The 27,236-nt window shown below is 33.0% G+C and overlaps 1 protein-coding gene across 4 annotated transcripts in view; it reads right to left on the bottom strand.

Annotated features, from left to right (window-relative positions):
- LOC126825716 (unconventional myosin-Ic) overlaps positions 1 to 27,236 on the bottom strand; it is an 82,438-nt gene that overhangs the window by 37,439 nt on the left and 17,763 nt on the right. For all 4 annotated transcript variants that reach the window (XM_050555483.2, XM_050555482.2, XM_050555486.2 and 1 more), the window contains 8 exons: positions 15,800 to 16,028; positions 13,649 to 13,764; positions 8,729 to 8,927; positions 6,340 to 6,420; positions 6,057 to 6,236; positions 3,627 to 3,722; positions 1,598 to 1,711; positions 972 to 1,043 (listed from right to left, as the gene is read on the bottom strand). In XM_050555483.2, coding sequence (XP_050411440.1) covers positions 972 to 1,043; positions 1,598 to 1,711; positions 3,627 to 3,722; positions 6,057 to 6,236; positions 6,340 to 6,420; positions 8,729 to 8,927; positions 13,649 to 13,764; positions 15,800 to 15,925 — 984 coding nt within the window. In that variant the 5' untranslated portion in view covers positions 15,926 to 16,028. The remainder of the gene's footprint in view (positions 1 to 971; positions 1,044 to 1,597; positions 1,712 to 3,626; positions 3,723 to 6,056; positions 6,237 to 6,339; positions 6,421 to 8,728; positions 8,928 to 13,648; positions 13,765 to 15,799; positions 16,029 to 27,236) is intronic.

The following is a 27,236-nucleotide window of genomic DNA, read 5'->3' as shown; positions in this document are numbered from 1 at the left end:
TGGAAGCGCTCGTTTCGACGACGCCACACCCTCCTACGTCTGTCCAAAAAATCAACAGTGAACCTTGACTCATCTGAAAACATCACATTGCTCCAGCGTCGATTATCCCAGTGTTGACGATCCCTACACCAACGACGTCTTGCCTGAATGTGATGATCTCTCAAACAAGGGGGGCGCGAAGGTGACCCCTATGCAGTCGATTCCGAATCGTTTGGCCACTCACTCTCACACCAGTGTCTGTTTGAAGACGAGCGCTGATCTGATTTGCTGTGATGACACGATTTCTCAAGGCCAAGGTACGGATAAATCGATCCTGGGCTTGAGTTGTCGCCCTTGGTCGACCTGATCATGGTCTGTCCTGTACAGATTGTGTATCACGGTATCTGGACCATAGCCTGCTTATGACAGACTGAGAAACATTCATCGTCCGCGCCACAACCGCCTGTGTTGTGCCGATCTGTAGCATGTCAAGGGCACGTAACCTTTCATTTTGGGTAAGCCGACGCATATCAAAATTTGTTTTCTGGTCACTAAAACAATTAAACTGATGTTTCCACCCTGGAATTCAATGCCACAATGACTGTAACATTCAAAGTCAGAGTCGTGCAAATCTTGGGTTGGACCCCCATGATGATCCCAAGCATCACCTGCATTCCATGCGGTAGCTATTGGTGCGTTTGGGCGTCACATGTAACTGGAAATGTTTCTTCTGTTAGGTTCTATAGTGACTTTTTTCGTAGTCATTTGCATATTTTAGTATTATGCCCCCAAAATCAAATATCCCCCACTTATTTTGAATAGTATATAAACAGTCAGTACATATACATAAAATGAGATATATTGGAGACAAAACAAGAACTATATCTCAAAATATTGAAGGATTATATCAATCATATTCAATTTGTAGAAACTCTTCAGTAGACTGCAGTATTAAGATATGAAACATTATTACTGTATATGACTGTAATTACCTTTTCTCCTCTAGCATCTATAGTTCTATTATGTAAAGCTGATTCTAAGGTATCTCCTTCACATCCTAATAACTGTAATATAACATCTTATATAATTTATAAATATTCAATATAAATTTTAATATAAATGTCAATTGTTCTCAAAATATTTTTAAACTTACACCAAATAGTACCAATATACAGATCTGACTTAATTTTTAATGTTGGTGACTGGGTTATCTAGTGTATACTTTCGATGGCCTCAACTCCATCCATATAGATCTGACTGGTTTGTAAGGGTGGCCATGCCAGGGGTCACATAAGTGAACTTTGACTGAATGAAGTAAACTATTTTGTCTAACTAGTTTTGATGAAAAAAAGGAAAACAATTTATTATAAAATCTGCAAACGTCAATATGATGCATGTTCACATTTTCTTGAAATTATCTGAAATAGTTTTTGCAACCCCCTCCCTCTCCAAACTCCCAGACTGACTCTTCTGGTAAGTTCAAAAAGTAAATAATATATAAGAAGAATATAAGAATAAAAAATACGCCACAAATAAGCCTGTTCAGGAACAACTTTAGTGACAATTATCTCAAATGGTAAACAGGTAACGTTCGTAGCAGTAGTATTATAATCATTACCTGCGCTATAACCAGTCCCTGTTTATCATCTGTTAATTTAGCCATTCCACTCTCATTAACCTCATAGGTTAAATCACCTAGATGTAAAACTGATGCTACGATACAATACAGTGCCTGTCAAAATATATAAAATCACACAATTACATTTACAAACACTTTAAATATACCAAGTTTAACCAGCACAAAAGCAAGCGGTTGCCATGCAAGATACCCCCCGGTCCCACATTTTGCAAGAGATGTCAGCACGTGCACGTTGTATCATAAGGTCTATCATTGAGTCAACTGTGTGGTTTCGAATCCCCGGTTGTACCTGACAAGGAGTAGGGTCGGGTCGCCTGTCCAACCTTGTGGGTTTTTTCAGGGTCCTCCGGTTTCCTCCCACTGCTAAAGATCCCTATGCGCAAGTGAATTATTGAAACAAAATTGAACCTTGTGTTAGTCCCGAAATGACTGATTTTGTGTCAAGTGGACTTTAAACCTCATCTCTATCCTTGTGGATTTTCCAGCCCAGTTTCCCCTAGTCAGTGATACAGAATAGACAGCCTTACAGGGAAAAGTGCCTAGTCATTCGGAAGAAAAACCATGGTCCGGTGTGCTTCTTGGCAGCGCACGTAAAGGAACTCTTGACAGTTTAAAATTGCAGCAAGAGTAGGTAGAATGAAGCTGTCTAAACAAAATTTCCCTCATTGCACACTGTATGGCATTTGCTTTTCTATCCCTTGACGTAGAGAGAGACGTGTGCTTTTATTGGGTAAAATTGTCTATTGACAAATGTACTATAGACTAAGGGGAGTAACTCCAGAAATTGAGTTTTGTGACATGTGACCGATTGGACATCAAGACATGGTGAATAATATTCAAAATTCCAAAATTAATATTGTGTATAACTACTACACAACCAGATTATCGTTGATAATAGGCTGGACTGATTAGGTAATTAAGTGATCAACGTATTTATTGTGTTATACCGCCTATACACCTACCTTGGTTAACTACTTAATCTGCCTTGATTGACTAACTTAATCCTTTGTCGGACAATTCATCAATCTAATCTTAAACAGACGTCATTGCTTCTCCTTTGTCGGACTATTCATTTTAATTGCATTGATGTGAGCTGACAATATGTATAAACTAGTCATACATGTCACATATTGTAAGAGTATATATTATAACACCCCAAATCAATATATCCGTTAACTTGTAAATCAATATATCCGTTAATTTCTCTACAATATCACTTCTGTGGAAGCAGACGTTAAATAAAGCTATTTAACACACACACGGTTATAATACAATATCGAAAATTAAAGTAGAAATCTCGCGAGATGCATGAAATTAAGAGAGATGTAAACCTGACAATTGTCATGAGTAATGTCGGAGAACAGATTCTATTTTGATGGCATATTCTCAGGTTTATGATAATATTCTGAATAGGGTTTTTTTTTATTTATTTTTTTTTTTTAAAAAAAACTAGCTGAGAAATGTCGACAAATATTTCGATTGGAATAGTGTAAGTAGTTAATTGTTTCATACGATAGTGCATGTGAGTGCTATCATTAGCAGATGATGTCACTTGCTCGGTATCATGGAGCGATGGTTACAGTAATTTTGAAGGGGAATTTGAAAAAAGTATGGGTCGACAGTTGTCAGCACGCTTTCATTCTATCGTATTACATCAACATGTAATTTTGTAGGAATATTACTGACATGAATTTGAATACCATACAGGAATTATAATTATATAAATATGAAAAATAACCTGGTGCATCTATCTTTTATTACGTACAGATATGAATATTTTGTTGACACATGATATTTAATTGTGGTCTGAAACTGCCTGCTTAATATAATGATAAGAGTTATGCCCCTTTATTTTCGGTCAAAATGTCCGACAAGAAAATTTTTGAAACCCAACACTTCTCCTGATATACCCTAAAATATGTAGAAAACACAATCGTGAGGCCTATAAGAAAGCACATCGAGTAATTATTCTCAATTTCAACAGGATGAAAAAATCTTTATGACTTACTTCTTGTTCCTTCTCAGAAAAATCACACGTTTCCATGGCTTCCTGTATAACTCGCAAATTCTGGTCATCATGTGTAACATCATTAGAACAATTACCCTGAATCATAAAATGGCAAAAATAGCTCAATATTGTTCACTAGTCAATTTTCTTCTTCGTAAGCAGAACATAAAAATGTTGAATTTGGAGTACTTGGTAAAAAAAAAAGTTTTCAAAGAAGTGCATTATAAACACTACTGGAAACTTTAATAAATCAAGATACAATATCTACGAATATCATCAATGTATGAATAAAAGTTACCTATCACAACAAAAATAATACTGTGCACTGTAAAGTTGATATGGTTCACATACGGACGAAAAACGTTAATAGGTGAAAATATATGACACAAAACGATCAAAGTCGTCAATTTATAAAAAGCTGGCCATTCAAAAACAGATAATAAAAATGAATATATCAAAAATTTACTCATTGGAAAAAGAGTTCATCCACTATGAATGAAAATCACAAGTTGCAATATTATTTATTCATGTAAGTGTATACAGTAGAATCTGTATGACCAGCCACTCCATTTCAGCAACATCTCCTTGTAAGTGGTCACAATAAATTCCCTGCATAGAAATTCTTTGGTTTCATCTCTTTAATAAACAGTCACTCCTCTAACGCAGCCAGCGGTCACTGTTTTAGTTATTCAACCGCCATTGTTGATACCGTCCTGTCATACCGCATCCACTAATCCTGTGATTTACAGTTAATTATCTGGCCCCACACCAATTAGGTAAAAAGAAGCGTGAACATAACAATAAACCCTTGATTATTGGTTAATTAATTTTTTGTTTTATTAAATGACAAACGCTGATCATTGTTTTCACACCTAACAAAACATTATTTGATATCGATTGAATAGACTAAATGTACCGTCTGTCACAATCATCCGGTATCTATTTTCCATTACATACAGAGTTACACCCCCTGAAAATCGGTGACAATTTCAGCAATAGTTGTTTTGACATGTGCTTTTTTGATAAAATAATTCAGGGATTTTCTTCACAAAAAAGAATTACTTAAAGATACATTATGGGAGATAAGATAAAGAGATGGCAGTTCTCGTTATAATAGTTAAAAACTAGATAGTGTAAAGGTAATTTGCTGGAAATTTCAGTCAAATTGATCCACTATGAGCCGAGAAAGAAGCGGGTGAAATTTTTGCATAGTCTCGGTCATCATTACTAAAATCATCAATATAAACAGCATAGTCTCGATTATCCACTTTTTCTGATTTAATTATCAATAGCCGTTAGCAGCATATAGGAATCTAATCCAGCCAACATCGAAGGCTAGCCTTGACATCGAGAGTTTATTATGGTCTGGATAAGTTAATTAATGTCTAATTGATAATTTAGATAACATTTCAGGCCTAAAGAAAGACTTGTAATAAGCAGATTTTGCTCTTGCATAATGCGGCCCGTCTTATAACTGGACTTTCAAATTTTAGTCATATAACACCAATATTATTTAACCTCCACTGGCTACCTATTACTTACAGAATTGACTATAAAATCCTACTATTAAACTTTAAATGTCTAAATGTTTTGGTTCCTGTGTACCTATCTCAGCTATTACATTTCTTAATAAATCCAACCGCCAACTCTGCTCCAGTAGGGATAACTGGTTACTTTGTGAATCCAATGCTAAGTCATCAGCGGGAGAAAAGTCGTTCACTATTAAAGCTCCTAAACTATGGAATAAATTACCATTAACAGTAAGAAGTTGTGAATCACTTCAGACTTTTAAAACTAATCTAAAGACTTTTTTATTTTCTAAAGCATTTTATAGAATTCTATAACTTAATTTTATTTCTTTTACGCTTTTATTATTGTGATACTTTTAATGTGTACCAATTCATTGTTTGTATTACTCCCATTAGTTTTTATCATATTGTCTATCTGCATTTTGGAATTTTATTGAATTGTAAAATTCATCTGACCACTTTTGTGAAAGGTGCACTATAGAAATACACAAAAATAATAATAATAATAATAATAATAATAATAATAATAATAATAATAATAATAATAATAATAATAATAAAAATAATAATAATAATAATAATAATGTTGGTACAAAATGATACGTTTGTAGAATTTGTATCAGAGATTTAACTCAAAGAATTTCATTATAAGCAACGGCCAAATTTACCGATGCGAGTATTAATGGTTGTTTCCATTACATCTAAGTGATCTAACCGTTAAAATTTTACTAGATGTCAACACTAACAACCACTGAGATTTCATTAAGAGGTCACTCTCGTTAAGCGTTCAGTCATAAAGATTCTCTGAGTGGCTGCTGAATACAGATTCTACTGTAGTTTTATCAAGTGCCAGAGTTCTATAGTATAATAAATAATTTTATTTAAATGAACTTTGACCTACCTGATTTAAATAGAAATATTTATCCGGATTTCTGTCTAATTTCAGTTTTTCTAATAAAGCCGGACTACCACCCTGTATTAACTGATAAAATATATGAAAATTTCTTTCTCCCTGACCTTGGTGTACAACACGAGACTTCTCTAATAAATAATTTAAAATATGGCCTCCCACTGGTGCTCCCTGAAATAAAGAAATATATTTAACATTTCAATACAAATCTGGTCACAAAATGTTTTAAATGACTGAAAATGAATATTTGAATAATGAATAGTTCTAGTCATACCTTATAATCAAACTGTATATCCATGTACTTTCCAAAGCGGCTGGAATTATCATTTCTGTTTGTTTTGGCATTTCCAAAACTCTGAAATAAAAAATCAAATTCAAGAATCCCATTATTTGTAAAGATTTCACCCCCCCCCCCTCCATATAAATAAAACCAGCTATGTGTTACATCTTGGAGAATATGCTATGTATTTGACATATATATTTTACAAATAATATTTATACTGAAAGGTGCATTATGCAAGAGCTAATCGGCCTATTGCATTTTTCTTTCTGACTTTAAATGTTACATAAATTATTAAACATTTATTCACATGGCAAGCTATTTATAATTGGTTAACTTTAAAAGAGAGAGCGAGAAATGGGGTTTAACGTCCACTCGACACAAACTAGGTCATTTTGGGACTAACACATGGTTCAATTTTATTTCAATAATTCGCTTGCATGTAGGGGTCTTTAGCAGTGGGAGGAAACTGGAGGATCCTGAGAAAACTCACTAGGTTGGACAGGCGACCCTACTCCTTGTCACGTACAACCGGGGAATCGAAATCCCGCCAGTTGACTCAATGACAGACCTTATGATACAGTGCTAACGATTCGGCAATCCAACCCTTCGGTTAAAGTCAAAATGGGCAATTGAGACTTCATTTGTTATCATAGCAATGGTACTTGATAATCAAGACTATTTATAAAAAAATTGGTAAAAACTTCAAACTGATCAAAATTTTGGATATATTACACATGTCAAATCTTGTCAAAACTTCAAACATTCATCTCTCTGAATAAAGTAAATTGATAGAAATTTTGGATCTATATATTTTTCATTATCTGTTTTTGAAAGGCCAGCTTTTTATCTAAATCAAACTACTTCAAGTTTCTCAATAGGCTTTAGCTTGTCAAAAATTTTAAACATCCATGTTTAAATAATGCAGCAGAAAGCTAGTGTGGGGTTGTTTAAATTCATGTATACAAGTTGAACAATTCTGTGTACCCTCAACAATTCCAAGCAAACACCAAATAACCTTTATTTAGAACTTTTTCATGTTTATTCAATTTCTAAAATTAGTTAAATGCCAATTCTTCAAAAGCTAGGCTTTGGTTCAGAAGAGGAAATAAATACACCTATTTGCACAGATTAAGGTCTTTTAATACACATTCATTTAACTATTCAGAAGAACCAAAGAAAACAAAAACAAGAAAAAAACAGTAGTTGCCAGTCAAGATACACCCACATTTTGCAAGAGATGGATAGAGAACAAGCTAAAAACAAAAGCAATTTTTCGTACAATCAGGGGCCATAATCCAGAAAGTTATGGTCTGCAATGCGCAAATATCGAAAGAGACAGAGATCTTTGGGATATATAGGTATAATTTTTAAGTTTCATCAAAATCAGATAAAGATTATGACCTCTAGAGGGTCCACAACCTTCATATTACGTACTTTTAAGCAATTTACGTACAAAGAGCAACCATTTTGTTGGGCACTTTTGTTTCGATTTATCGAAATTCGAATTCAACCTTCATTATGGTGGAATGGTAATAATATATTTAAACGGTTTTTAAAATCGGATAAAAAATTGTGACCTCTAGAGAATCCACAAGCTATTCAACACGATTTTTGGTACAATCAGGGGCCATAATCCAGGAAGTTACCGTCTGATATGCGTAGAGAGCAAAAGGAACCAAGATCTTTCGGACATAAACATATATTTTAAGTTTCAACAAAATCTAAGAACAATTGTGACTTCCAGAGGGTCCACAACCTTGGTATGACATACTTTTACACTATTTGCGCACAAGTAGTCACGATTTTGTCAGGCAGTTTTGGTCCGATTTTCACGAAATTGGAACTCAGCTGTCATTAGGGTGTAACTGTGATAAATTTAAACGTTTTTTAAAATTGGCTAAAAATTTTGACCTCTAGAGGGTCCACAAGCTAAAAACATGATTTTTTGTACAATCCAGGAAGTTACAGTCTGCAAATATCAAAAGAAACCACGATCTGTGGATTATAAACATACATTTCAAGTTTCATCAAAATCGGATAAAAATTGTGACCTGTAGAGTGTCCACAAACAAATTGTGGAAGGACGGACAGACGGACTGGGGCGACGGCATAATACGTCCAAATGAAAATGTGGGCGTATAAAAACTTAGTGAAATCCTTTTGTCTGCATGCTTTTAATCTTTACACATAATTTATAAACTTTATGCACATGCAATTACTTCTGTATTGTACAGTAATCGACTATAAACAGTTTCTATCTAAGTTATCAATCAAGCTTCTTTTAGAATTGATAATTTTCAAAATATTTAGACAATTAACAATTGTACAAATATCAGTTACAAATTTACAAGAAGATTGAGCTACAAATCATATGGATTACCTCTAATATAGGATTTGACTGTAATAATCTATCCTTAACTCTCTCTACATCTACAGAATGTGTACTATTAGCTGCTATGTATTGTAAGATTTTCTTTGAGGCTTCTGTTTTACCAGCGCCAGATTCTCCTGATATTAAAATGCACTGATCTTTATTTTCACCTCTCATAGAAGTATAAGATGCATCTGCTATAGCAAATCTGAAAAAAATAAAACAACTCTTGAAATTAACAAACAGTAAACTTTCAAAATCTAAATTCTTTAACAAAAGTACAACAGTGACTATTGAAGGTAAATAAACATTCTGAGAATATCACTGAACTAACTGAATCAATACAGGTCCCTTGTCAATCCTTACAAACTTGACAATGCCTGCATTTATAAGAGGCTGATACTATGAATACATTTTTGTTAATATAATTCTGTACAAAATTTCTATCCAATACCCAAATCCTTAACCTAAAATAATTCTGGAAAAACAGAATTTTCATTGATTTTATGTCAATTAAAGGCAATCTACAGCAGTGTATGCTTTAATCAAATATATCCAAGTTTAATCTAAAAATACCAGAAAACAAATATCACACGACAGGACAGAATTTTTATTTACTTAGTTATATTTTTAACATGTGCATAAAACAGGGAATCGCTTGAATGTTTGTGCGTGTGAGTGTCTGTGTGTGGGTGGGAAGGAAGCAGTCAGCAGTGGGTCCACCCTTGTATTAGTAAATCATACACATTACACAGTAATTTATATTTTTAATGGTACAGATTTAATCTGAAATTTTCAGCTAAATAAATTGAATTATATTCCATAACACTTCTATAATTAAAAGTATAGGATTTGATCAAAAGTGCAGATAAAGAAGGATACTCCTAGTCACACAGTCAATGTGACCTAACGTAGTTTACAATATCCAACATAAATCAACAAATGGCATCCATGTTGTTTATTGACACTCAACATAAAAACATTTAATATTGATCACAAGTCTGCATTGTCGTCTGCATTTGACTGCACAACTCCGACATAAACAAACACGTAAATGTTGTCTAAGTCAGACAGCTGGAAGACATTTTTCGTAACAGACATGATAGAATCAATGAATTTCGACTGATCTCGACCAATGTTGATATCAAGCTAACAAACAAAGATGCAGTAACCTCTAAGATATTCTTGTTTATATCTTTCACAACACAACAACTTATCACATTTTATGGTTAATTATAAATATTTTAATTACATCTGTTTTAGACACTTTTCATGGTTAATAATAAATATTTTAATTACATCTGTTTTAAACTATTTTATCTGAATGTAATTTCATACTTCTATTTCCTCATTCAGCTATCAAAGCAAGGATGTTTAAAAAGGTGACTCTTCTAAGCAATGGCTGTTTTTCTTTTAAACAATTTTTCCAAAGCTAACACAAGTAACGGTAATAAATCTTACAATTCTAAACAAATGCCACAACTCCTCAATCTAATTACCTCCATTTAAGTTTTCAAATGTAATTCTTTTATCTCTTGGTGTCCGCCTGCATGAAATCTATTAATGTTTTTAAGGTACCTACTATATACTCAAGTTTTATAATGTAAGTTTATCTGTAGCATCAAATGAAAAATGTTTTCTATCATTTGAGAATTTAGAGGACCAACTTAAAAAATAAAAACTGTTATTTTGTTTTATGTTACAACAAAATTAATTATATTAATATGTTTTCATAATAAATATAAGAAGGAATGTTTTTGTACTAAAAAAGCTAAATATAATGTTGGCGTCTTAATAAACATACATTATACAAGAGCTAAATCTGCCTATTGCAGGTCTCTCTTTAGGCCTGAAATATCTAAATTATTAATTAAACATTAATTAGCCTATCAAGACCATATTCGTTAGCCGATCAAGACCTTATTCAACTCTCGATGCCATAGCTAGACTGCGATATTTAGCGGATTGGAATACATTTTGTGATGTATGATGTAACGTCAAAATGGATAATCGAGACTTTCTTTTTTATCATACCAACTTTAGTAATGATGATCGAGGCTAGGCTTAAAATTCATTCGCTAATATCTTGGTTCAGAGTGGAGCAATTTGACTAAAATTCTCAGCTAGTCTCTTTAAGATATCTATTTTTTAACTATTATAGCGAGAACTGTCAGCTCTTTATCTAATTGCCCATAATACCACCTTAATTATACATGTTTTTTCAGAGTAATGTAATACAAGAAAACCATTAGAGTCTAAGATTTTATTTTTTATCTCAAGTTATGATATAGCGAACACAAAAAACCAAATTCAATTGCCATTTTCCTAGAAATTATGCAATTTATTAACCAGTTCCTGTTTATATAGAAATGCTTGGATATTTGTGTTTATAACAAGGAAGTACATCACCTTCATCATAAACCAATGCTTCAAATTTACTGGTTAGTGTCTCTGAATTTTCTAATTCCTAGTTAAAATTACACTGATCTAAGAAAGATAAATCATAGCCATCTGAATGGAGAAGTTTTCTAGAAGTGGTAAAAGAATTATAAATTTGAGCAGTAAGGGAATTATGAATATCACAGTACCATCATTTTTATAACTCTTTTAATAAAAATTATGAATAATTTCAGGAAAAACCTCAAAACAACTCTTATTATACATGTAGCCTACTAATTATAGAGCTGCAGACTCATCCATTTCAATGAAGCAGACAACACTTTAAGCGAGCTATTGTTTCAGTATGTATATTACCCTGATATATCATATTAATATCTTCATATCCCATTGTTGTAATGCTATTTGCACAATCCCGGTGTCTTAGAAAAAGTAAGAGTACATGACTTTCTCACATGTTTTTGCAAACACTGATATCTTATTAAAGTAACTGTGCACAATTTCATTTTTTTAGGTAAATATTAAACTTCTTATGGCTCAATCCAAGCTAATTATGAAAACAAAATCAAAATATCAACACTAGATAATCTCCTGGCTTGGATTCATCTGATTAAAAACAGGCCCATCAATTAGATTTCGTGAAATATAAAGATGGTGGAAGGCTTGTTTACATAGGGTGCCACATAAATCGATGGAATTTCGGTTCATCAAATACTGAAAGTAACTGAACCATTTTTGGACTGATATTCCTGTTACAGATTCAATTTTATCAATATTGTAGTTGGCAAGGGATTCCTATATTTCTCAAATCACATTCAGAGACTTTTAAAGAATTAAACCTATTTTAATTATTTTGTCAATATTTCATTTTATTTTATGATCAGTAGTGGAATATCGCATTTTATCAGTGAAATAAAAGTGTTATTCCACTGGCTAGCAGTAGTCCATGTTGTTTTTACCTAAAATGATTGTAAAATCATAAAATAAATAGAACATTTGTCGTTTTGTCGTGAACAACATATTTTATTTCATCTCTAAATATAAGTTTTCTTGCTTCTCGATGAAATAAAATATGTTATTCACTCTAAAACGACAAATATCCTCTATATACTAATAGTAAGATGTTTATGCTTCAATAACTCGTCTTAGTTTTGCAATTCTGCTTTCTCAGATAGTCAGGGGAATATTAAATTTCTCTTGAAGTACATGTATTTTGTAAAATAAATAATCTTTGGGGGCCAAATAGTTTCAATACATTTTCTAATCAATGATTTTCTATTTAGCACAGTCAAGTCATAATATCTTGATGAAATATTTATAATTAATCTGATTTTTAATCTCTTTCAAATTATATCCTGAATAGAGAAGTGTGTACATGAATAGGTCATACATTCACACATAGAGCAAAAGAAATAATGGATGGTAAATAATTTGATCATCCCCGATTTTAATCTTTAAAATTATGAACATTCATTTAAGGTAGATGGAGAATAGAATGGCAATCCTACAGAGTCTACATTAAAACTTCAGGGCGTTGTCTTTTAATTCAGTCTGTGCTACCTACACAATCTTATTGAGTTAAAACATTGATTATCTTATTATTTCTACTCTAAATCTTTTAAACACTAATAAGTAGCAGGTAATACGACCAGCAGAAAAAACATCAATGTAAGAATATGTGAAAAACAGTCTAATGAGCCTAAACAAAATCAATATCACAAATCTCTACATTTAAATGAAGTCTTCCAATGTCTTTAGCTAATTACATGTAAAAAAACATGTGTATCATACCTATGGTACAATCTCTTAAAAAATACAATCAATACTTCTTTAGATACAGTATATAAATCTCTTCTGTTGAAAAGCACAAAATCAATCACATGTATATACTATATGTACTCTTTTTTGACAGTTTCCACATCTTTAATAAATTACTTTAGGTGTGCAATGTGAGGGAGTAGAATTTGGCCAGAACAGTGACATTTCCAACTACTCTGTCTCCTTTATGATGATTTGTACTGTAAAATATTCTTTCATGCAAAAGTCCACATGGACATACGTGGACCTAAGTTTTTCATAAGTCAACTACTGTATATTAACACTTTCCACTTGTCTTTTCAGGCCTGCAAACTGACAAATGACAATCTTATCTGGTGTGATTTGAGTGTCCTGTGCTATAGGATATTGTCCAGTGATCTATTATTATAAACTTACTGAAGTCTTGCATATAACACAGCCAATATCAGCCTTCTGAATGACAGCCGTTTGTTATATAGGCCTATGTTAGATCTTCTGTAGTGTAGAAAATCTGAACCATAATAGTGGAATGAAATAATGATAAAATATTAATTTTAATGGTTCTTAATTAAAGTTCAGATACTTAATAACTGAAACTTAAAAAACTCATCATCACACAGAATATGATATCAAGTTTATTATATTAGAAATAGGGGTACACCGAAATCCTGAAAATAGGGTTTCTGTGATGGAATAAATTGATTACATTTTTTTAGTAAATATGGATTTACTTACATGTGAGGGGGCAACTCATAGAAGTTGACATTTCGATATGTTTGTATAAATTCTGTGTTGTAGATATCTAATTCATGATATGGATTTATAGATACTAATACAGGACCAATGTATGTCTGCAAAAATAAAATAAAACATGGTAGAATCAATACTTATATCTCATCAATTACAGGTATACACAAAACTTTAAAGGACAATATTGAGAATAAAGTCTTTTTTTAACAGATTTTTTTTTCAAATTTGACAAGAAGCATTAGGACTCCGAGATGATCAACTCTGGGGCTATAATTCAGGAAATTAAGTTTGAGTATCCGCGATTATCAAAAGGAACAAAGATCTTATTGTGTAATGGTGATATATTTACAGGTTTTTTTAAATCAGATAAAAATTGTGACCTCTAGAGAGACCATGAGCTAAAATCGTGATTTTTCGTACAATCAGAGGCTATAATTCAGGAAGTTCCGATCCGATATGCGCGAATATTGAAAGGAAGCGAGATCTTTGGGTTATAAACTTGCATTATAATGTTTCATCAAAATCGGATCAAAATTGTGGCCTCTATAGGGTCCACAACTTTGATATACCAAATGTTTACACCATTTGCGTACGAGGGGCGGCCATTTTGTCCGGCAGTTTTAGTCCGATTTTCATGAAATTCAAGCTCCGACAAAATTATGGTGTAACGGTGATATATTTGTGTACGAGGGGCGGCCATTTCGTCCGGCAGATTTAGTCTGATTTTCATGAAATTCAAGCTCCGACAAAATTACGGTGTAACGGTGATATATTCGAAAGTTTTTTTAAATTGGATAATAACTGTGACCTCTAGAGGGACCACAAGCTAAAAACGTGATTTTTTGTACAATCAGGGGCCATAATTCAGGAAGTTACGATTCAATATGTACGAAAATGGAAAGGAAGCAAGATATTTGGGTTATAAACATGCATTTCAAGTTTCATAAAAATCAGATGAAAAGTGTGACCTCCAGAGGGCCCACAACCCTGACACACAATATTTTGACACTATTTGCCAACGAGGGGCGGTCATTTAGTCTGTCAGTTTCGGTCCGATTTTTACGGAATTCGAACTCAGCCATCCTTAGGGTTTAACGGTGATATATTTTAAAACGTTTTTTTAAATAGGTTAAAAAAGGAAGTTATGGTCCGATATGCGCGAATATCGAAAGGAACCGCGATCTGTGGGTTATAAACAAACATTTCAAGTTTAAATCAAATTGGATAAAAATTGTGACCACTACAGTGTTCATAAGCTAAAAACGTGATTTTTCGTACAATCAGGGGCCATAATCCATGAAGTTACAGTCCGATACATGCCAATATCGAAAGGAACCGAGATCTTAGGGTGATAAACCTATATTTCAAGTTTTATTTATTGAAATCTGATAAAAATTGTGACCTGTAGAGTGTTCACAAACAATTGTGGACGGATGGTAATGGACAGATTTTTCCATTTTCTCTTATCTAGTGAGAGTCAACTCTTTTTATAAATTGTCAGATATCCTCTCACAGTCTCATAGAACAACTTTTGGTCTCCGAAGGAATTACAATGTATCAGTAAGCAAAAATTCGAACATGTATCTGTTATCGATCGTTACTTCATTCAGGTATATAGAAGGACAACTCACATTTTGCTTAAATTGCATCTATCATTGACAACTCATATTTTGAACCTTTGGCACAAATTGGTATAGTAAGCTTGGTGGGATTTGTACAGAAAAATTAAAATGGCACAAACACAGGACCACTAAGTAAGGTAAAAACAATACATGTCCACTCAATACTGACCAGGTCAGTTTGGGACAAACATGGTACATATTGTGCACATGAGTCTTTAGCGAGAGGAAACTGAAGTACACAGAGAAATTGATAAGATTAGGAAGAGGACCCCACAACTTGTCACGTACAAACTCTAGATCAAACCCATGACCTGCATACATATGAGGCCTTGTGATTTACAGTGCATGGGTTTGGCCACCAAATAAACCTCCCTTCTTTCAATATGACCAGTGTCCTAAAACCAGGGTAATAAAATAAACACTAGGTGAACAAATTTAATAATTACAGTACCAATTTTTTTGGTGTTACTGTTATTACATATTTTGTCTTGAAAATTATACTAAAGAGACTTACATAGATGAGATTTCCTTCAAATCTTTTGCGTAGGTTATCAAGAAATGCATCTTGGTTATGATAATCTTCTAGAAGAACAAAATCTTGTACTCCAAGATGGTCTCTCTTGTGTAGCTCATTCTCCATATTGTGCGTAGATATATATGTGCTTGTGCAGATGTTATTCAGAGGACTAGAAAACTTGTGATATCATTTAAAAGGTGATCATTTTCATCTCTTCAGGTTTCTTCTGAAAAATAAGATCCCCAAAAATTATAAGTTTTATCATAAATTAGCAATTTGGCCAGCCATGTTGTATTTTATTAGTAATTTAATCTGTCTTATATGCAAATCTTTAATTTCAGATCATATGTTGATTGTCTAGACATAGTCTTTTTAAAAATAATCATCATATTATAATAATCCATAACTCTGAAGTCGTCTTCAATTGAACCAGTCACAATCATGATAAACGATTCCCTTGTTACAAGTTGTATGCATAACACTCACAAACATCAGAATTATAAGATTCTCACAGGAGCATCCTGACTGCAATAGTAACTGGGAAACAATTAAGTTATTTTTTAAAGCACAAACTAATTGTTAATTGCATGTCCTTGTACTATTAATAGAACCACTTGATTTTAATCAGATGAACTCGCTACTGCTTTCAATACTTAAGTCTCTCAGTGTCATTTGCTTTTTTCGGAAAATACAAAATTTCTATGACCTAATCCACACTAATATAGACTCAAATTGATTATTTAACATTTAAAGATGCATTTTCAAAATCTAAATCAACAGGTCTTTTTTCTGGTTTCAAATGTTATATAAATTTTCATTTAGTCATTTATTCACATAACAATCCCACAAGACCATCAGATGGCTTAGATATTGAGTGGATAAGACAATGCCAACTATAAGTATTTACTGGAAATTTTGTCAGCACTTTGAGAAATGAAATGGGGTTTAACGTCCTACTGTTCTGCTTCTAAACTGGGCTAATGAAGACGGGCATACGCCTTACAGTGTGCTATGAGGGAAATTTTGCCCAGGCAGCGGCGCTACGGCCTACTCTTATAATATCGAATTCCAACTGCCAAGGGATCTTTTAAGTGCATGCCAATGTGTACTCAGGACCTCGGTTTTTCGTACCATCCGAACGACTAGACAGCTGTCATTGTCAGGCCCTCCGCTCTGCATCACTGACATGGGGAAACCACGCCGGAAAATCTGGATGAACTTTCTCGGCCAATGCAGGGATCGAACACCCGACTTAGTCTTACCCACTTAGCCACGTGATCCCCAGCACTTTGAGCATACAGACTTTGGAGTCTAGCGCCTTATAAGTACCCTTATTATTATCATTATTTATATCTACATTGTACGTCAAATATTAATATGGTGACACTGAAAATCAAAACTACGTTTAAATATCCTGACACTGGCAATGGATATAATAATATAAACCTTCAATCGGTGGATACAATTTAAGCACTTTCTCGTCAAAACTTTCAACATTCATAACTTTGCTCAATAAAGTAACTTGACTGACATTTTAAATATACAGTGTATTCATTTGTTACTGTCTACTTTCTTTATCTAATTCTTTATCTAAGTCTTACATCATGCCTCTTTAATTAAGCAAACAAAATCAATTAATATCTCCTGATTTGGATTCAGGACCCTGCTCTTTCTTAGAGTTATACAGCTTTTATGATCTTTTACAAAATTAGATTTGGTATATATCATATATTAGACACTGATATATATTACATAAACAGGCTTATAACAAGTAATAAATATTTTATAATGTACATGAAACTCCAATATCATGACATCAGTGTTCAATTAGCCAAGTTCCTGTATGGCTCATTAATTGGCATCCATATTACATCAACAACTGGTACTAAATAATTAATTATAGATTTTTCACAAATTGAAGCAATCGTTCCTCAAATAAATCTGGGTGTTATGTTTGAAAGTGAATATGTTAGGAAAAAAAAAAGCTCAAGAAAACAACACATACATGTCTATAGATAAATGTGTGCACCTTATTTTTGAAAAAAATTACTCAATGTTTTATTACGTTTTGTGCACTATAACAGATTGTTTCTAAGTACTTTATATGGTCTTAACTATTTAATAATCATCCAAACAATTCTTTAGGGTGTGCTGGAACAAAACATTCATGAATTTATGTTGATATTATAAGTATTTACTTTCAATATCTGAGACATTTCATTTGTTAATATACATGTAACACCTTTTGTTTTGTGGTATAATCTATATATGTCCTCAAGGCAGAGTCAAAATCGAATTACAGTTCACCAAATACAACAGACAGGATACAACGATTCTCTCATTTACATTCTTACACTTTACAACACTAACTGGCAACTAAACAAACATCTTCTGAAGAAAGTGACACCACCCACAACTGTCTGTGTGCAAGAGTTTGTCTTGTGCATCACCTCAAAAATTTTAATTGAATGACATGTATAGACAAAGCCTGATAAAAAAAAATGTGTACAAATTAGTATGCATAAACAAAATGAGGAGAATAATAGAGTTCAGTCTCTTTAATTTAAGTTGAAAATAACATATTAAATTGGGTTCTTCTGATGTGTTATTTTAATTAGTGACATTGAGGGGACAAACTTGATTAAATGGAAGTTGGCTTGCTTACTATTTTAATGTTAATTAGAAATTCTAATTTCTGTTTTGTCCGTGGAATACAAAATCAGTTATATTTCAACACTGACTTTATCTATAGACATGAGCCACAGTGGCTCAGTAGGTATGACCACACACACGATCACTGGGTCAATCCCGGTGCTCAAGTTAAGGCTGAGAAAATGTTTTCCAGTCTGATTTCCCTTGCCATAAGGGCAAGACGTAGTCCCTGGCAACGAAAAGTTGTCTAGTAGTTCTGATGGGCCGAAAATCCACGGTACACACTTGTCCTTGTTGGTGTTCATGTAAAGCCAACCTTCACAGTTGGAATTTGATGAAGAGCAGATGGAACTGCCACTGTCCGGTCAAAATTTCCTTCATATCACATGTTAAATCCCATTTCATTTCATTTATATGTCGATTACATGTATTTTCACCCCACAAACAAATGACATACATATCCAATTAAAAATCTTTTTGATGGGCCAAAATCAAAGAGGTCTACCTATTTTAAAGATGCATCATGTGAGAGCTAAATCTGTAAATTGCAGATCTTTTCTGGCTTCAAATGTTATATAATCAACTTTCTGGACCATCAAATGGCTCCGATTCCAAGTAGATAAGAACACTGCTATCATTTAAAAGTTTGATGATAAAATAGACAATCGATTTTTAGTTGTGAATTTCAAGTTAAGTTTCTACTATAATAAACATTCTAAGCTGCATTTTGTCAAAACCTTCAAACCATCATAAAGTAATTTGATTGAACTTTTCAACATATTCATTTTTCATGATCTATTTTTGAACCATTATTCTAATAGGAAGAATGGCCAGCTCTTTATCTAAATCTTACATAATGCTTCTTAAAGTAATAGTCCTTATTAAAACTGAAGAAATCAAGTTTCAATTCCTTCCAATGCTATAAGAAACATACCTACATGTATTTAATATCACTACCCTTAAACTAATCCTGACATAGAAGTATATTTGATACTTCCTGGTCTTATGTTTATGTACAACAGTTTCACTTCAATGAATAGAATACAAAAAAACAACAGTGTGCCTGTTCATTCCTGTACTGAAAATTAACTTTTTAGGAATCAAATTTCCTTTCATCGAGCGTCCAGAAAACAAATAGCTACATACATGTACTATATAGTACAGCTACTTTAAAAACAAAAGTATTTCCAATACAAACCTATAAGCCTTCCTGTTAAATCATCAATGAAATGTCTCAATAACCATATTTGTCAAATACTACAAATGTATATAAGTGGAATATTTTATTATTCATTACATCACATTAAGTGCATTAAAAGTGTGCTCTCAGCTTTGTGTTCATGGATGAGTAATTGACAAAAAGAATTATTTGTCTATTGAAGGACATGAATATAACAACTTCTAATACATTTTTTGCAGTCTTTATTATATTCAAATGTGTAAGCTCTAAACCTCAATTGTTGCCAAGTTTCCACCATCATCAAATACCTAATTTGTAAAACCATCCAGAGTATAAATAAACATGTAATTGTACCTTTTAATAACACATTAATTCAAATTCAAGTGGGTTCATTCACAAATTCTTAAACCCCTAAAGCCAATTACATGGATTTCAATTATTAACATAAATCTAATACAGTATATCTTTGATTATATTTAGCTGCAGTATACATTAAACTATATACTTTACATTGTACACATACTGTTCTGCTCCTACTGGGCTAATGAAGACGGGCATACGCCATACAGTGTGCTATGAGGGAAATTTTACCCGTAAAGCAGCGCTATGGCCTACTCTTATTAGTTTTTCGGAAATACGTCCAATCTCATAATGTTTCTGTATTTTCTTCTTTTTTTGGGGGGGGGGGGGGGAATTTAGTCAGTTTGTGCAGCCAAAACTGTACATAGTGCAAACATTTTGTCAACGCAGACGTTGTGGCCTCTGTGGATCCATTTAATAAATATAAATTGGGTTATTTTTGATAACTGTCCTACACCACTGACAAGGGGGAACCATGCCAGAAAATCCCAATGAACAGGGATTGACACGGGACCACCAGGTTAGGGAGCCAATGTCCTACCCAGTGAGCCACTCTATCATACAGACTATGATGACAGTTTTAATTACTAAGCTTATGAAGCAAAAAGAAATGAAATGAGGTTTAATGTCCCACTTTTCTGCTTCAACTAGTCCTATGAAGATGGTCATAAGCCATTAGATGTGCAGTGTGCTGTGAGGGAAATTTTGTCCAGGCAGCGGCACTACAGCCTTCTATATCGAATTCCAACAGTCAAGGAATCTTTTATGTGCACACAAATGTGTATACAGGACCTTGGTTTTTCGTCCCATCTGTCATGCCCCACTGACAAGGGCGAACCATGCTGGAAAATCCTGGTGAAGTTTCTATGCCAACACCGGGACCGAACTGGACTCTTTACTGCTTTGGTAGCCTATCAGGTATATGTAAAAACCTTTTCCCAAACTGACTCTTTAGTAAAGTAGCCCTGTTTGTCACATTTTATTTTAATTGTTTTTTAACACCATCCACCTGAACAGTATGATCTTCCATAATATGCTTCTTGCAATTGTAATCAATAAACCATATCCTGAGCCCAAATCCAGTCAATATTGGAGACAAGTTTGGACTAGATGATCGAATCTAAAGTAAATTCAGGTAATCACAAAATTTTACCCACTATTCCCAATTAAATGGCTGTAGTTTTTCAATAAAGCTCAAATTAAACAGGCAACTTAAAATAAAGACTGACTTACTGTAATATGACTAGTCTACATTGTACAATCTGAATATCTTGTCTATTTGAAAAACAAGTAGTTTTCAACTGATACACAAATCATGTGACAAGTTGCATGTTAAGATTTGGTCAGTTTATGTATGTATCATCCATCAAAATCTAACAAGACAACAACAACACCTTCTGTCCACCTACAAGTACCTGCAGGCTTCAAATCAAATTACATACTCTATATATTTCCTCTACAGTCCTGATCTTAATCACTGATTTGAAAATCTATCCAAAACATATCTCGTACCAAAAGCATTACATTTATGTCTTTCGAGATACTTAAAAGCTGGAAATTTGAACACACCGTAGTTGCCATTATACATCCAAGACAATGAATGAATGAGTAGTCAGTTACGAGCAATGCATGCATTAAGATAGTAATGACAATTAATAAACGTGCTGTTTCAAGATCTAATTAACTTGTTTAGTCTAAATTATTGAATTATTAGACAATTTGAGCCTTTGATTTGATTATTCCTGGTCATCATAAATATTATACTTTCACTTCTGATAAACATAAGTCTAGAGGTTCAATCATCGAAGCTTCAATAAACACATCTTTCATAGTTGATTGAAGTGTACGAGTCACTTCAACACTTGTTTCTAGGTGGTTAACAATGTTTGACTTTTCACAGAATGTAGCTCTTCAACAGGTGTTCTCAATGTATCAGAAATGAATAATTTCACATAAATCAGACTTCTAACTATGCTGGTTCTCTAAGCTGATCACTCTTAATGCTTCCACTGATATTCCCAACAATGATTTATCTAACATACCACTGTCTTTTTAAATCAAGGATAGAGGGCCTAGCCCAGAAACAGTGTCTTGTTGTTAAGATGGGACAAAAACCAAGAGGCTATGTATATACTGGCAAGAAAGTAAAATATCCCTTTTGCTGTCAAGGCAATTAAAACTTTTCTAAAAGTACATTGCATAGTGTATGTCCGTCTTCATTAGTCCCATTGGTGAAACAAAGATTAACGTTAAGCCCCATTTAATTTAGATAATATAAACACATTATTTATACATAAATTTGCATGCTCTGTCAAGTGTCAACTCCTCAAATAAAAGATAGGTTGCCAGGCAACAAAACATACGCTCCCAGCAGCTAAATCGTCCGAGCGGTTGACAAGGGTTGTCGCATATTTATTCTTTTGTAGTTAGGGGCATTTAATAGACAATTTCATACAGATGACATTATAATTTTCACAGGGTACAACAAAGTGAAACAAGGGCCATAACTCACGTCGTAATTAACAGAAATTGCTGAAGTTCAATAGGCTTCTTTGTTTTACTAATTCAAATAATGCATGTAAATTTCATACAGATTGGATGATAACTTTTGTCGTTCGAACGTTCACAAGGTTCAACAAAGTAAAACAAGGGCCATAACTCTAGAAGTAATAGGCGGATATTGCTGACATTCAATAGGCTTCTTCATTTCACTAATTTAAATGATGCATATGAATTTCATTCAGATTGGGTGATAACTTTTGCCGTTCGAGCATTCACGAGATTCAACAAATTGAAACAAGGGTCATAACTCTTGATGTAATTAATGGAAATTTGCTGTAGCTCAATAGGCTTGTTCGTTTTACTAATTTAAACGATACATATAAATTTCATACAGATCGGATAATAACTTTTGTCGCCTGAGTATTCACAAGGTACAATGTGAAACAAGGGCCATAACTTGCGGCGTAATTAACAAAAATTGCTGAAATTCAATAGGCTTCTTCGTTTCACTAATTTAAATGATGCATATAAATTTCAAACAAGATTCAACAAAGTGAAACAAGGGCCATAACTCTTGATGTAATCAACGGAAATTGCTGAAATTCAATAGGATTCTTTGTTTTACCAATTTAAATGATGCATATATATTTCATACAGATCGGTTAATAACTTTTGTCATTAAGAGCGTTCACAAGGTGCAACAAAGTGAAACATGGGTCATAACTCCAGAAGTTATTGAAATTAAATAGGCTTCTTCATCTAACTAATGCAAACAACATATATCAATTTCAAAACAATCAGATGATAAATGTAGTTTGTAGAGTGTTCACAAGAAATTGTGGACGACGGACGGACGGCAATAGACGACTACATTTACATATGGGCGTATAAAAATGATATCAAGTGTTCTAGAAAGAGTAAGCACACAGATATTATTACTGTATACATGTACATCCTGTAATCTGAAACATCTCAAGGTCAAGATATAATGAACCTATTTTAAAACAGTACTCAGGTTTTATCTTTAACTCTACCATACTTATCTTTGATCTACTGGCAATGTGGTATCTTTTCAGGAACAATTATAAACTGTTTGATGACAGGTAAAATTACTACTTTGTTTTGTATACATCAAACAGTGATACCATGGTGATTATCAACTTAAAAAACAAGTAATTCATCAGAAATAGCAGTAATTATGTTCCTGTGACGTCATATGTAATACATATGGTAGTTTCTGGTTTAAAGTTAATAAAATACATTACGTTTAGTAGTGCAGACTAAAGTAATTGATTCCGATCAAGCGATTAACAACACTGTCCTTTTAATAATACATGGTTCACTGTTACAACAACTTGCATTTAAAGATTTATTCATTCACTGCTCATTACTAGGTCAACTATTTCCACCTGGACAGTTTTATTTCTGATAAAATACTGGATTGAAAGTGATTGATGAGTTTAAGATAAATAACATTATGAGGAAATCCTATCTTGACAACCAGTGGATCTGACAAGTATGGCTATAGGTGGCAAATAATTTTTAATATGTAGCGCACCCTTCTCCCTTCAAAACTGTTTGCACATTAAAATACTTAATTGACAGTACAATTGCTAATAAAGGTAAGTAAAACTGGGAGAGTACATAGAAAAATATTTGAAAACCCCACAAAAGGTCAAAACATGATATACATTACAAGCTTCTACTAATGTGATAAATGTCCAGCTTGATCTGTTAAAGTGACACAAACAATAAACATTATGTTCAGGGTTAATGTCCACTGTTAAAACAGTGTTCAGTTTCTTGTTTAAATTGCTTAATCTAGTGGGAACAATGTTTGACCTACACCTACAAGTAGTAAATGAAGGAGTACCAGTAAACTCGTGTTTGGCATACCATTTGATTTGTTCTTCAGAGTTGATCGTAACATGACATTTAAAGCTGTTTGTAGCCCTGTACATAAGATCAAGCTTTCTATGTAAATTCAACATGTCTGATAGAATTAATTGCTTTGTGTATCACACCTTACAGAAATTTGTCATTCATTCCAATTACATTTGGGGGACTATGAAGCAATTATAACCAGAAAACAACTCTTCCAATGTCATCATAAATGATATGTTAAATAAGTGATCAACCCCTTTGTATAATACTGATAAAAATTCATAATAATTATATGCGATCACTTTTGAAACAATCTATGTATTAAACATGAGGAGCAAAGACAATGTTGCAAGCTAATCATCTTGAGTGGGAGTTGACAGAAAAAACTCAACATACCCTACCACCTGTCATATTGTCATCAACTATTTCTTTAATATGGCTAGTCTAGTTTTACTAAGAGTTTGATTGACTTCAATTTGAAAACATAAAGGAAAGAAAAAAAAAATACAAAATAGTATTAACAATTAACTTGAGTTAGTCTAAATACATGTAGAGTATAAACTGAGTGACTTGTTTCTACATGTATACAGATACGGATTCACCTGTATACATTATTGGTAGAAAATACAGGAAAAAAACACAATGTCAAATGCTCAGCATTATCCTTACGAATACTTATACAGGTCTTCTTGTACTAAAACCACTGTTTTAGACCCGCCCTTTCTGCCTACATCTCATCTAACATAACACTATAACTACAACTGACTTCCTGTACATGTGAACATTGACTTGATTGAAAGCATCCTAACAATTACATGATCTGAATTCACAACTTGTGTAATCTGCTTCAACACATAAAGACTGTCCCGCAGAGACCAAAGACATGCACCATGAGTTTTATGGGTACATCAGATAATGCAGTCGGCAGGACTTACATGCACACTGTTTAATGGCCACAAAATGATCAAATAAAATACCTTCCTGATACAATATCCATTTAAACTGGTAAATCGTAACCCCTAGTTTTATTACTTACTATCATACTAAATCATTACCCAGTAACAGTATTTACCTACACATACCTATAAATACTTATCTCAACTATACCTTAATCAGGTCATTTTATAAGGAAAGTTTTGTAAGTAAACTTAAACTATTATATGAAGCACTTGATCTTCTCAAATGTTAAATATTGCCTACAGTGTACAGTTAATGTCATTGATGGTAGTAGTGGTAATCTGAATATCATAAAACAATGTATTCATCTTTAACCACATAGAAATACATTATCATGGTACAAACAGTATTAATCTTAAAAATTTTTTTTTTTTAACCAGTTTCTGTTGACCCTGGTCTAATATTTTGATAAGGATTGTATAAGCTTATATTGATATGATCTGAAATGTTTGGTTATAAAACTTATAAACAAACTGCTGTAAGCTTATGATTATATTGATATGATCTGAAATGAAATTTTAATCCTGTTTCTTTAAAGCACAAATATGTAAATTAAAGTGACAAGGACAAGTGGCTGTTTCTTGCCATGCCCTTTACCCAGCACCACTGAGAAGGAGAAACCAGTTTGGAGTAAGTTTCTCGGGTCACCACCGGGATTGATCCTGGTACCTTGTTAGAGTGAGCCATCACTTTATTCAATGAGCCACTGAAAAATATGAATATAACGATGATCATTTCCGCCCATAATGCAGTAAGACCAACTAATTTAGAATTAGTTATTAGAATGTAGTTTACACTATAAATAACTTTTACTTAAAATAACTAAACTACATTGCATTTCAACCTCTTCATATCTAGATCTCATTTCAAACTGACTTTATAATTAAATTGGAAACTATGGTGTCATTTTTATGCAATAAAATTTACTTACTTACTTACTATCTAACATGTGGGTAAATATTTATTTATCATATTATATATTCTATTTTCCAAGAAGAGATGGACAGAAATAACCAGAATGTAGAACATGATCTAAGATTCAAATCTAAGTAAATATGGTAATCGATCCTTAATATTAACATGTATACATACATGTATGCATATACATGTACATAATAATATTTCACAATTTCAATGCCATATTTTGCAATATCATACTCAAAAATATATTTTGTAGGCTTGTTATATAGTACATGTACCATATGTAAACAAAGTAATTTGGGTCATGATTTAAGAAGGTGGAATATTGACAGAATTCTTCCTCTCATGACCACAATGCTTCACAACAGATTTGAAACAACCCATTAACGACTGTAGCCTCTATTATGTTCATAGGGTTTCAGATAAAACTCTGGAACAGAACGTAGTGAAAAACTAAATATCGATGACCCCAACAAATGTTTTGAAAATTGGTTAACCAGCGGCTGCCAGACAGGATACGCCCACATTTTTCAAGAGATGGATAGAAAACAAGCTAAAAACAAACAGGATTTTTTGTACAATCAGGGGCAATAATCCAGAAAGTTATGGTCTGAAATGAGCAAATATCAAAAGGGACTGAGATCTTTGGGATATAAAGATATGTTTTAAGTTTCATCAAAATCGAATAAAAACTGTGACTTCTAGAGGGTACACGACCTTCATATTGCATACTTTTACACAATTTGTGTACAAAGAGTGGCCATTTTGTCAGGCAGTTTCATTTCGATTTCCTGCAAATTTGAATTCATCCTTCATTATGGGGGAATGGTGATATATTTAAACGGGTTTTAAAATCGGAAAAAAAAATTGTGCAAGCTAAAATTGCGATTTTTCGAACAATTGGGAAACATAATTCAAGAAGTTATGTTTGGATATGCACGATTATCAAAAGGAACCAAGATCTTAGTGTGTAATGGT

Source organism: Patella vulgata, chromosome 6, assembly GCF_932274485.2.
Source record: "Patella vulgata chromosome 6, xgPatVulg1.2, whole genome shotgun sequence".
Lineage (NCBI taxonomy): Eukaryota > Metazoa > Mollusca > Gastropoda > Patellidae > Patella > Patella vulgata.
The sequence above is the reverse complement of the archived record's forward strand: the minus strand, read 5'-3'. Positions and strand labels throughout refer to the sequence as shown.